Source organism: Odocoileus virginianus, chromosome 5 (genome assembly GCF_023699985.2).
Source record: "Odocoileus virginianus isolate 20LAN1187 ecotype Illinois chromosome 5, Ovbor_1.2, whole genome shotgun sequence".
NCBI lineage: Eukaryota > Metazoa > Chordata > Mammalia > Artiodactyla > Cervidae > Odocoileus > Odocoileus virginianus.
Genome location: NC_069678.1, coordinates 13,434,199 through 13,447,390, shown reverse-complemented (window position 1 = coordinate 13,447,390; position 13,192 = coordinate 13,434,199). Strand labels below are relative to the sequence as shown.

General features: G+C 44.1%; 1 protein-coding gene across 9 annotated transcripts in view; it reads left to right on the top strand.

Moving 5' to 3' along the window:
• Positions 1 to 13,192, top strand: part of ARHGEF11 (Rho guanine nucleotide exchange factor 11) — a 108,267-nt gene that overhangs the window by 46,793 nt on the left and 48,282 nt on the right. For 7 of the 9 annotated variants that reach the window (XM_070467529.1, XM_070467530.1, XM_070467526.1 and 4 more), the window contains exon 2: positions 13,095 to 13,127. The exons of the other annotated variants lie outside the window; for them this stretch is intronic. In XM_070467529.1, the coding sequence (XP_070323630.1) occupies positions 13,095 to 13,127 (33 nt within the window). The remainder of the gene's footprint in view (positions 1 to 13,094; positions 13,128 to 13,192) is intronic. 9 annotated transcript variants of the gene reach the window in all.

Here is a 13,192-nt window from a genome sequence, read left to right as displayed (position 1 = left end):
ACCCCAGGGCATCACAGTCCAGCAGGTGCGGAGAAGGGACAGCACTCGTGTACGCAGAGCTTAGGCGAAAGGGGGACTGTGGGCTGGGAGGGACAGAGAAGTCTAGGAGGGGTGCCCCTGGGCAGGCTTCTAGTTGCCTTTGGCTGGTCTGAAGGATAGGAGGCCCTCCTGCGGGAGAGAAGGCCCGTGTGGTACAGCCGTGGCCAGAGGAGGCTGGACCAGTGCTGTCCAGTAGAAGTAGGATGCAAGCCCTTGTGTCACTGAAAATTTTTAGGAGCTGCCTAAAAAACAGTAGAGAGAAACTGGTGAATTCATTTTAATGTGTATTTCATTTCATATATTCAAAATACGTTATTTCAACATGCAGTCAATATAAAACTTATTAATATTTTACATTCCCTTTTTTTGTGTGTGTAGTCAGTCTTTGAAATCTTCTGTGTTTTGCTCTGCCAGGATCTCAGTTCAGCCTAGTCACGTCTCGGGTGCCCTGCAGCCCCGTGTGACGCGGGCTCCCCGTTGCACAGCGCAGGGCTGGAAGGCGCTCCTGAGGTCAGCCGCCGGCAGCCCTCTCAGTGTCCGTCTGTCTCCTGCCTTTGCTACTGAATCCCAGCAGCTGGGCTCCATTCAGGTGCACATCGTGTCTGCCCCATCCAGGCTCTGGGCCTCCAGCCTTCCGCTTCTCATCCACTCTAGTCCCTGCAGTCAGACCTACTTTTTAGAGGCTAGATCTTACCCTATTAGTCCTTGCAGAAAGCCCTCAGCAGCTCCCCTCTGTAAAGAATAAAATCCATAACTGACCCTAACCTTTTCCTCTGCCCTTATGCTTCCTAACACGAGTGTGTTGTTTTAGTTTCCAAAGGCTTTGATATTCCTTGTGTGCTGCGTGCAAAGTTGCTTCAGTTGTGTCTGACTCTGCAACCCTTTGGACTGTAGCCCGCCAGGCTCCTCTGTCCATGGGATTCTCCAGGCAAGAATACTGGAGTGGGTTGCCATGCCCTCCTCCAGGGGATCTTCCAGACCCAGGGATTGAACCTGCATCTCTTACGTCTCCTGCCGTGGCAGGCATTTTTTTTAACCACTTGAGCCACCTTATCCCATTGAATTCTCACAGCAGCTCTGTGAGATACGTAGAGCAAGGCACATGCATTTTACACATGGGAACGTAAGTTTCCATGTTACTCTCTCCATACATCTCACCCTCCCCTCCCCCTCCCCATACCTGTAAGTCTGTTCTCTGTGTCTGTTTCTCCATTGTTGCCCTGTAAATAAATTTTTCAGTACCGTTTTTCTAGATTCTGTATATATGTGTTAAAATACAGTATTTATCATTCTCTTTCTGACTCACTTCAATCTGTATAATAGGTTCTAGGTTCATCCACCTCATTAGAACTGACTCAAACGCCTTCCTTTTTATGGCTGAGTAATATTCCATTGTGTATATATACACTACAACTTCTTTATCCATTCATCTGTCAATGGACATCTAAGTTGCTTCCATGTTCTAGCTATTGTAAATAGTGCTGCAGTGAACAATGGGATACATAACATACATTTTCTTGTTTGGTGGATGCTTCTCTGCCTGTGTACAAAGTTGAATTCTGGGAATCTGGGAGATTGGAAGACTTTGAGAGCTTAACCAGTTCTTACAGCCAGGTTGATGCCACTCCCTCCTGTAAGTCCGTAGAGAGGCTGACACCTTCCTACTTCATTCAGCTTTGTTTTGAAACTATGAAACTGAATTTAACCCTAACAAACATGTGTTATGAGGTTACTCAGAGCTCTTCCTCTTGATGATGATGTGTGTGTGTACAGTATTTTGATGTCTAGAAGATTCCTTTGCGTGTATTGTCTGGCTTCATCCTTCAACATGTATTTATTAAAAGTCTACTATGCACTGTGTTCTGAAGCTGCTGTGTGCTCTAGAGAATAAGAGACAGTGACGTTTCTCATTAAATGAGGAAAGTAGGTATTAAACAATCAGGAAAACACCCAAATAACTAGTTACTATTGAGTTAGGCATTGCAACGGGAAATTTCGGAGGAGATTCAGCTTATTGAGTATCAGAGAAAACTTCACTGAAAAGAAGCATTTGTTTATAGAGAACCGTGAAGAAAGTGTGAGTTAGCCTGGCCGAGGTGGGTGAGGAGGCCCCTGGGTTTGGAATATAGTAAGCAAGACGGGTGTGGGTCGGGGTGCTGAGTGACAGGAGATGAGGACCCGCTAGGCCCACGCTACGGGCTTGGAGCTTCATACAAGGACAGTGGGAAACCACTGAAGGGGGATGTGCATCCTAAATTATCTTTTAAAGAAACCCCTCCCAGCGTGTGTAGGGAATGGTTGGCTTCTAGAGGAGTGGAGGCTGGAGGAGATGTGAGGAGACCAGTTGTTCTACCAGCGTGTGTCAGGAAGGGGCAGAAGTAGGTGGATTCCAAAAATAATGGTGAAGGAGAGAAGTGTTAGTCACTCAGTTGTCTGTGCCTCTTTGTGACCCCATAGACTGTAGCCCCCCAAGCTCCTCAGCCCATGGAATTCTCCAGGCAAGAATACTGAAGTGGGTTGCCACTTCCTTCTCCAGGGGATCTTCCCAACCCAGGGATCGAACCCAAGTCTCCCACATTACAGGCAGATTCTTTACCGTCTGAGCCACCAGGGAAGCCCAGCATGTGTCAGGAAGGAGCAAAAGTAGGTGGATTCCAAAAGTAATGGTAGGTCATAGCAGTAGGACTTCATGGTTGATTAGATTTGAGAGTGTCAGAGATAGCTCAGGTTTTTGGCTTGAGCAACTGTGTTGTCCTGTGTCCTGAGGAGGAACCATTTGCCCAGGAGCCAGGGTTAGGCTTAAACTGGGGAGATTGATTTCAGTGTGAACATTTTAGCTTCGAGGGATTGGTAACAGGGATTTGGTCCTCCCAGCCACCCTTTAAGGAAAGTATCATTATCCACATTTGTTATTGAGAAACTGAGGCATGGAAGGTCGGTTGACTTGCCTGAGACTACACAGCCAGGAAAAGGCTGAGTTGAAGCTGGAGCCCGTAGTTTACCCCTGAGGCTATGCTTTCCAGACCTTACCATACGGGCCGCATGCTAAGTCTGAAATGGGGAACCAGGCATGCCAACCCTATCACACCCCAGTTCTCTGTCTCCCTCCTCCACACACACTGTCTACCAAATGATCTACTTTGATTATTGAACATGTCCCCAGATCTCTTGTTCTCCAAGAATCCTTCTAAAAGTGGAAAGGAGAGCTTTCCTGACCCTGCCTAGAATCAGAACACATCAGGAGTCATTTCCACTTCTGGGTGTTGTTCACTCATTCACTCTTGCCTGTTCCCCTGACCTCTGACACATATTGAGTGTAGGTTACCCAAGCTGGACCTGGGCAGAAAATGCAATAGAACTGTTTGCAGAGGACTCTGCACTTCCAAAAACTTAACCAACATTACATCTTTGACCCTCACCTCAGCCTTGGGAGAAAGAAAGGACGTGTATATTCCTTAAGCACACATTTTGGATCATGTGTCCTCCATGCACTGGACACTGTGCTGGACTTTGGCTGGTGATACAAGGTTGAGTAAAATGTCGTCCTTCTCAAGGGGTTTAAGATCTAATAGAGAAAACAGAGGTCATGGTACAATGAGTGTGTGTGTGTGCTCAGTCGCTCAGTTGTATCTGACTCTTTGTGATCCCACGGACTGTAGCCCACCAGGCTCCTCTCTGTCCATGGGGAAATCAACCCTGAATATTCGTTGGAAGGACTGATACTGAAGCTGCAATACTTTGGCCACCTGATTCAAAGAGCCATCTCGTGGGAAAAGACCCTGATGGTGGAAAAGATTGAAGGCAAAAGGAGAAGGGACTGACAGAGGATGAAAAGGTTGGATGGCATCACTGACTCAATGGACATGAGTTTGAGAAGACTCTGGGAGATGTTGAAGGACAGGGAACAACGAAACACAGGGAAAACAGATGATAGACTCAGAAGTTAAGGGACTTGTTTTGGGAGTTCCTCCAAGTTATGGTCCTCTGAATAAGGAATCAGTTGAAATAGAAATAGTATTCACACCACAGACCTGCTGAGTTGAATTCCTAGGGTTGAAGCCTCACGTAACGCATATGCTGCTCATCAGCTAGTAAATAATCCACTTGAGATGTGAGCCTTCTCTGGCTACATTGCCAGACTAACACTCCATTTTTCTGCCCTCTACTTTTACAGAAGAATTGACATGTGAGGAAGTCAAGTGGGTGGTGGCCTACAGTGAATTAGAGACAGAATTGGAATTAGCACCTGAACTTCCCTGATTTCCAAGCCCAGCCCTTTTTTGCAATATCATTTAAAGTCTTAACTTTGCACTCTGGTTCTGATTGAAACTGCTGCTTTTATTTGATCTGTACCCTTTTCTGCCTCTAAATGTCTTCAGTTACATAAGCTCTTAGTGAGCATTTGTGTCGTATTCTGTTAGCAAGTGTTGTCTGCAAACTGGCCTTTTTTCTGTACTATAGGCATGTGCTATTTCCAGTCTCAGACCATAAAGTTCGTTCTACCCAGAGGGAGAATCCTTAGAAAGTTAGGGTGCCAGGAAGCTGCCTAAAGCTCCACCCTGGCAGATAAGGGAAGCCAGACCAGTAAGACCAGGTCAGGGTTCAGAGAGTGTGGACTTTATCTCGAACTAAGGTCCTGGCAGGGTAGCTCTTTCCTGGTTTACTGTTCCTCACTTTGGGCAGGGATTCAAGAAGATTACTTTGCCCCAAACGCAGAACACCTAGGTCAGCCTATGTATAGTGTGCCCTTTATACCTGTCATGTGTTATGTCTTTATATACATATATTTATATATGTATTTTGTACCTATATCATGTACATATCTTGTCACACATATTGGTCTGCACATGTGAGGTGTATATATGTATGTTTATACATTGTATGCACGTATGCATGTAAAAAAGGAAAGTAAAGACCAATTGGATCTGCATATGGACATAGCTTTTGGTTTAGGAACACAGACCTTGCAGTCAGATCAACTTTATGCTCATTTTAACTCTGCTTACTTAAGGTCTCTGTTCCCTCATCTGAGAATGGAGATGTGCTACCTGCCTCACCAGGCTTTTTATGGTTATTAAATAAGATAATGTATGTCAGATGTTTAGCACAGTACCTAGTAGGTAATAGAAACTTAATTATTATCACAGAACAGGGATGTTCTCAGCCGTGTGCTCGTTCTCACATTTGTGATGGGATGGGGATGAGGATGAAGAGACCACCAATCTTCCATTGGAAGAGGGTAGTACCACCCAGCTTCAGCCATTTGTCACTGCTTGAGACTCAAGACCCAGTGGTGCCAGACTTCGGGCCTTTTCAAGAAGAAACAGAAACCTGTATTTTTAAAGATGAAATTGCCTGATTTTTAAAGTTTTTAGCAGTTAATTTTAGACATATATATATATATATATATATATAGTTCAGTCATTAAGTCATGTTTGATTCTTTTTCACCCAATGGACTATAGCATGCCAATCTCCTCTGTCCTCCACAATTTTCCGAAATTTGCTCAAATTTATGTCCATTGAGTCGGTGATGCTATCTAACCATATCATTCATCCTCTGCTGATGGTTTCTTTTGCCTTCACTGTTTCCCAGCCATCAGGGTCTTTTCTAGTGCATTGGCGCTTCACATCAGGTGGCCAAAGTATTGGAGCTTCAGCATCAGTCCTTCTGATGAATATTCAGGGTTGATTTCCTTTAGCATTGACTGATGGGACTTCTTGCAGTACGAAGAACTCTGAAGAGTCTTAATTGGAAAGTATCAATTCTTCGGTGCTCAGCCTTCTTTATGGACTAGCTCTCCCATCCATATATGACTACTGGAAAAACCATAGCTTTGACTATATGGACCTTGGTCTGCAAAGTGACATCTCTGCTTTCTAGATATGCTGCCTAGGTTTATCATAGCTTTCCTTCCAAGGAGCAAGTGTCTTTTAATTTCCTGACTGTGTCAGTCCACAGTGATTTTGGAGTCCAAGAAAAGAAAATCTGTCACTGCTTCCACTTTTCCCCCTTCTGTTTGCCATAAAGTGATGGGACTGGATGCCCTGATCTTAAGTTTTTTTCAGTGTTGAATTTCAAGTCAGCTTTTTCACTCTCCTCTTTCATCCTCATCAAGAGGTTTTTTTAGTTCCTCTTCATTTTCTGGCATTAGAGTGGTATCATGTGCATATCTGTTTTGTTGATATTCCTCCTGGCAATCTTGATTCCACCTTGTGAGTCATCCAGCCCGGTGACTTCACATGATGTGTTCTGCATGGAAGTTAAATAACCAGGGTAACAATTTTCAGCCTTGTCGTACTCCTTTCCCAATTTTGAACCAGTCAGTTGTTCCGCGTCTGGTTCCACCTGTTGCTTCTTGACCCTTGTACAGGTTTCTCAAGAGTTACGAAAGGTGGTCTAATACTCCCATCTCTTTAAGAATTTTCCAGTTTATTGTGATCCACACAGTCAAAGGCTTTAGCAGTCAATGAAGCAGAAGTAGCTGTTTCTCTGTAACTCCCTTGCTTTCTCCATGATCCAATGAATGTTGGCAGTTTGATCTCTGGTTCCTCCGCCTCTTCAAAGCCCAAATTGCACATCTGTAAGTTCTCAGTTCACATATTGGTGAAGCCTAGCTTGAAGGATTTTAAGCATAACCTTGCTAACCTTGCTAACATGTGAAATGAGCACAATTGTATGATAGTTTAAACGTTCTTTGCTGTTGCCCTTCTTTGGGATTGAAATGAAAACTGACATTCTCCAGTCCTGTGGCCACTGCTGTGGTGGTGGTGGTTTGGCTCTTGCAGCCCAGTGGACTAGGGCCACCAGGCTCTTCAGTCCACGGGATTTCCCAGGCAAGAATACTGGAATGGGTTGCCGTTTCCTTCTCCAGGGGATCTTTCCAACCCAGGGATCGAGCTCACGTCTCCCATATTGCAGGCGAATTCTTTACAGCTGAGTTAACCAAAGAAGCCTAGTGGCTACTGCTGAATTTTCTAAGTTTGTTGGCATGTTGAGTGCAGCACTTTAACAGCATCATCATTTAGGATTTGAAATAGCTCAGCTGTAATTCTGTCACCTCCAGCAGCTTTGTTCATAGTGATGCTTCCTAAGGCCTACGTGACTTTGTACTCCAGAATGTCTGGCTTTAGGTGAGTGGTCATACACTCATGGTTATCCAGGTCATTAAAATCTTTTTTTTCACCTCTTTCCTCAGCTATTTGCAAAGCCTTCTCAGACAACCGCTTTACCTTCTTGCATTTCTTTTTCTTTGGGACGGTTTTGGTCACTGCTTCCTGTACAGTGTCACGCACCTCCGTCCATAGTTCTTCAGGCACTCCGTCTACCACAGCTAATCCCTTGAACACACACACACACCCGCACACCCGCCCATAGGCCGGCAGAATGACCTGTGGGCTGGTCACCGCCCTTCAGCTTTGCTGTCTGGGAGATCACCAGCCCTTTCCATACACACACACACACACACACACACACACACACACACACCATAGGCTCGGATGAGGAGGCTGTTTCTCCTTGCTTTTGCAGCGCACCCGTCCTGTCTCACACACACACACACACACACCATAGGCTCGGACGAGGAGGCTGTTTCTCCTTGCTTTTGCAGCGCACCCGTCCTGTCTCACACACACACACACACACACACACAGGCTCGGATGAGGAGGCTGTTTCTCCTTGCTTTTGCAGCGCACCCGTCCTGTCACACACACACACACACACACACACACACACACACACACGCTCGGACGAGGAGGCTGTTTCTCCTTGCTTTTGCAGCGCACCCGTCCTGTTTCTGGTGCTGGGGAGCATACTGGGAAGGACACCCTGTAACCTTTGCCCTCTGGCAGGGCTAACACACCAGATGCTCGGGAGCAGGGAGGAATATTTGTGTCAGAAAGTGGGTTGCATTGTAAAGAAAAGGATGAGGAAATGGAAGATTTCTGGGAACTGATAGGGAGTTTCTTTGAAGGTCTACTAAATGAAAAAAGCAAAATGTAAAAAGTGTAGGATACTACCTGTTACGGAAACAAGAAAGGAAAATAAGAATATTTGTATGTGTTTGTTTAGTTTTTACAAGAAGAAGCACAGAAAACCAAAAAACAAATGGAGGTGGTTACCTGGGGAGGAGTGGGATGAAGGGACAAGAACACTTCTGAGTGTACCTTTCAAATTGCATTTCGAGTTTTCAACCATGTAAGTGTTCGACAGATTTAAAAAATAAATAACCCTGAAAAAGCAAACCCTAAAGTTAAGTACAGATACAAACAGAAACCAAGGACTTCCCCGACAGTACAGTGGCTAAGACTCCATGCTTACCCTGCAGGGGATGCAGTTCTGAGCCCTGCTCAGGGAACTAACATCCTGCATGCTACATAGTGCAGCAAAAAAAGAAAAAAAGAACAAAACCTAAATGCGTTTCAAATTGAAAGCGTAAAAAATTCATCCAAAGTGACTTTCACAAATAGTACCGGCTATATATACCTAGTGGGATACAGTCTTAAGGACAAAGAGAATTGCAAGGAAACTAACCTCTGCCCAGTTTGCCTTTACTGGTGTTACTGGGATAGTAACTCTGGAAACAATCTTTGATGTGTAAATGGGGTAGAGCAGATAATTATATTGTAATAAATATATAAATATATTACTGTTGTTTGTGAACAAGATTCTCACTGTGGGAAAAGAAAGATAAAATATGGAGTTGCGGAAGATGAGAAAGAACCCTGTAATGTTGGAGTCAAACAAGATTTCCTTGTAAACTCACAATTTCTTAATATTTACTGGCTCTGTCCATTGAACGGGCTGGGAAGCAGTGGCAGCTTAGCAACAATGAGCACCTAGCACCCAGTCTTGTTTCTACACACATTTCCTACTAAAAGGAGCCAGGGCTCCTCAAAAAAATGTTTGGGCCCCAGTCTGGCATAGGGAACATACAAGGTGAGCCTGGAGTGTTTTTTTCATGTTTGTTTCTTGTGTGCCAGAAAATAAGGCAGATGGTGACACTTTAAAGGACACAGGAGCTGGCTTGTAGAAGCTCCCAGCAGCCAAACTGAGACAACTTTAACATTTTTTAAAAAGCAGTAATGGATTATAATGCATTTGCATTGGAGGGAAAAAATTCATGAGTTCATAGCACTGTTTCAGAAAAGGGATAAAATGACCTTCTTTACAAGACTGCCCGCTAATAGATGTAGACGGAATGGTAGACTTAGCAGAGTGTCATTTTGCAGCCACCGGTGCGGTAAGTGGTTCAGGCAGGGACCTTTTGGACTGTCGCCCGCCAGGCTCCTCTGTCCATGGTATTCTCCAGGCAAGATATACTGGAGTGAGTTTACATGCCCTCCTCCCGGGAACCTTCCCAACCCAAGAATCAAACCTGAATTTCCTGTGTCTCCTGCATTGGCAGGCCGGTTTTTTACCCACTGAGGCATCAGTCAGTCCCCCAGGATCATCAGTGGGTAATAAAACTGTTGGGTGGGAAGCTGTTGGACAAGAGGATATTCCTACAGTCTCAAAACATCACTTCACAGATTTCCCATTAATTTAAGTGGGAAAATATAGTTTTACCATTGAGAAATCTTAGGAGCACCATCTTACCTAAGTAATCAAACCTAACCTCACCAGAAATGGGCGAGCTGTGTCACATCAGTTATCTAACACTCTTTTAAAATGTTTAATTTGAACCTAATCCTAAAGAGACAGACAAATCTATTGCAGGCCATTCAATAAGGCAACTGGCCTGAACTCTTCTATATGTCAGTGTTAGGAGAGACCAACAAAAGTAGGTTGGGGTGGGGGTAAGGGGGTGATATTCTAGATTAGATGACTCTAAAAGCTATGAATAAATAGAGTTCTAAGATCTATGACTGGATCCTGTATCGAGGCAGTTGGGAACAACTATATAGGAGATTAATGAAAGAATTAGGGAAATTTGAATACAGACTTATACTAGATAATATATCAAAGTTAAACTCATTGGATGTGCTGTTGGCATTGTGGTTATATAGAATTTTAGGGGTCCTGGGATATATGCTGACATAGTTAGGGGTAAAATGTCATGACATCTGTAATTTTCAAATGGGGAAAAGTGTATAATTATAAAAAGATAAAGCAAGTGTGACAAATGTTAATTGGTGAATCTAGATGAGGGGTGTGTAAGTATTCATCATGCAGCTCATTTAACTTTAATATATAGGTTTGAGATTTTTCCCAAAAGACATTGGAGTGAAACAAATGCTAGCTGCAGTGGCCATGGAAGGCTTCATAGAATCAGTGCCATTTGACCAGAGCCTTGACAAAGGAGAAATGAAGAGAAGGGTACGGTAAAGCAGAGGCAAGAATGAGTGCAGCATCTTTTAAGATCCAATAGAGGCAGGACAAAGTGAACAATAAGAGTGAATTTGTAAAGGTACTTGGATCCACTTGATGAAAAGCCTTCAATAGTAGGTAACACACATATCTGATCATATAGAGAATAATAAGGGAAATCCTAAGTTCTTGACCTGAGGGGACCCAAAGAAATAGTGTTTGGGAAAGTTAGTCCATCGTGGTAGAATACTGGAAGAACTGGAGAGTGAAAACAAGAGCTGTTTTTTTCTTCTTCTTCTTCTTCTTCTTTTTTTTTTTGTAATTTGAGACAGTGGACATATGGCTTAAAGTGATGGATAGCAATGATAATGAAAAGGAAGGAACAATTCTGGGAAAACAGAAAAGGACTTACCAGTCTCTGTAACTGACTGGATAAATACAGGGCTTAATGAGAAGTTGGATAAGAAGATCTGTCTCAGTGATGCCATTTAGAAGGCCACAGATTTGAGAGAACTTCTCTACTTTCCTGGGCCTCCCATGTTCCCGTCGGATTTAGGCTGATTGGAGTCTGATCTCTGCTGCTAAATTTTAATGGGAATGTCATCAGGAAGGGGGAGAGCCTTCATGATAGTCTCGATCTGCTAATACAAGTATTTCTTCCTCCTCTAATTCAGTGGTAGTTTTTCTTCCTTTAAGCTCTAAAAGAGGGGAAAAAAAAAAACCTGCACCTGTTACAGTTATGTTGTAATCCCCCTTGTCCTCCATTGCCTGCGCCCTATGCTGTGATTTTTTTTTTTTTTTTGAGAGGAACTTTCCATGGCTGCTGAAATGATCCTTGTCTTTGCCCCAGCAGCCCTTTACAGCCAGGCACATAAACCTTGGCCTAGTGTGCCCTTAGGTGTGTTCACAACCCAGCCCAAATGCAAAACCAACCCAGGTTAAGTTACCAGACCATTCCTTCTAAGCTTTAATGTGGGCATAGGAAACCAGTCTCTCACAGAGCCAGGCAGAACAAGGCAAGGAGGAAGCCCAGGCTGTCCTAGGATGGGATGGGTTTTCTCCTAAGGTAGTGAGCAGGGAGGAGTTCAGGCCCATTCTGGGTAACCCAGTGGTGGGATGTGATGGATCTGGCCAAAGACAACAGACGAGCAGCCGGAATAAAAGATCTTTAAAAGTTTATTCTGTAGCACAGGGAACTACATTCAGTGTCCTGAGATGAACCATAATGGAAAAGAAGCTTTTAAAAAGGAAAGCATATATATGTACAACGGAATCACTTTTCTGTACAGCAGAAATCAGCAAAACTTGGTAAATCAATGGTACCGCAATTTCAAAAATTGATTAAAAAGTTGACTTAAAATTATTAAAAAAAAAAAAAAAGTTTATTCTGCAAACCCCTTGCTGATGCGGGAAGTAGTTCTGCCCCGCAGCATTTGTACTGAAGCTCTATATGTTTACCTCATCCATTACCTGCGAGTGACCGTCTCATTCATTTTTGTACCTCTAGTGCCAACGTAGTATATAAAGCAGCTCTGTCCAATAGAATTTTCTTCAGCGAAGCAACTGTTTTACTGTGCACTATTCTATAAGGTAGCCACTAGCTGTAGTACAGCTGAGAAACTGAATTGTAAATTTCGTTTTAAATTTACGTATCTGTGTGGCTAGTGGCTATTGTATTAAATAACACAGGTTTGTATTCTAAGACTTCGCCTCCCCCATTTTATTGAGATATAATTGACATATAGCACTACCTAATTTTAAGATGGACAGCATAAGGACTTTGACACCCATGTATTGCAAAATAATTACCACAGGGGACTTCTCTGGTGGTCTTGTGGCTAAGACTCCATACTCCAAATTCAGGGGGCCTAGGTTCAACCCTGGTCAGGGAACTAGATCCCCCATGCAGCAACGAAGACCACCCTTCTGCACAGCCACAATTAAATAAAACAATTACCACAGTAAGTTTAGCTATCATTCGTAGATTCTAGGACATTTACTTAATGATGAGCGAAGTTGAATCTTCACCTTGGATGAGGAGGTGAAGGGCAGGGCGGGGCAGGATAGACTAGAATAATTTGAAGACAGCCGGAAGTTGTAGCTTCTGGGAGTTGGCTCCCTTGTCTGGTTGACAGAGGTAGTAATGGTGAGTAGAGTAGAAAGAACATCTAGGAAGAAGGAACAGTATGTGCCACCAACATGAGGCACAGGAGCCAGAAGCCATGGCAAGTGAAAGAGCGGGGAAGAGCGGGGACCAAACACAGGATGGAGCACTTACCATGTCAGGCGTGGGGAGTGCTGATCAGCAAGCCCACCGTGCCTTGATGGCCCTCACAGCCCCAGAGACAGACGAACAAGTGGTTCTGTTGGGTACTCACACTGCAGTCAGGATAGGTGCTGGGAGCTGTGGAGATGGTGGCAGGGTTGGCTAGTAGTACTTCCCATTCACTGCTGTATCGAGTGACCTTTCTCCTGGGTGCAGTGGTGAAACTCTAAAAGGTTTGAGTCAGCAGCAAGGTGCAGGTAAATCTGCAGTTTAGTAAGCTGGATCTACTGTACTTGGCCAGTTTCCACCCCTGGGTTGTTCTTAGCTTGCTAGTGGTTTTTCTTTTGAACCAAAGACTGTCTCCAGTGTCTTGTCTGGTTTATGTCTTGTTTTGTTTTCCTTTCTTCCTCTTCTCCTGCGTCACTCTTCCTGGGCCCCACGCTCCCTTCTTCCTTGGTGTCCTTCTGTCTCTGATCCAAAGATCAGCCGGTAAAAAGCAGTCTCACCTGTCCAGGTAAGTGGGGTGCCTGGGTGAGGGGGGAGGAACCCCCCCTTTTATATGTAAAAGTTATGTACTTG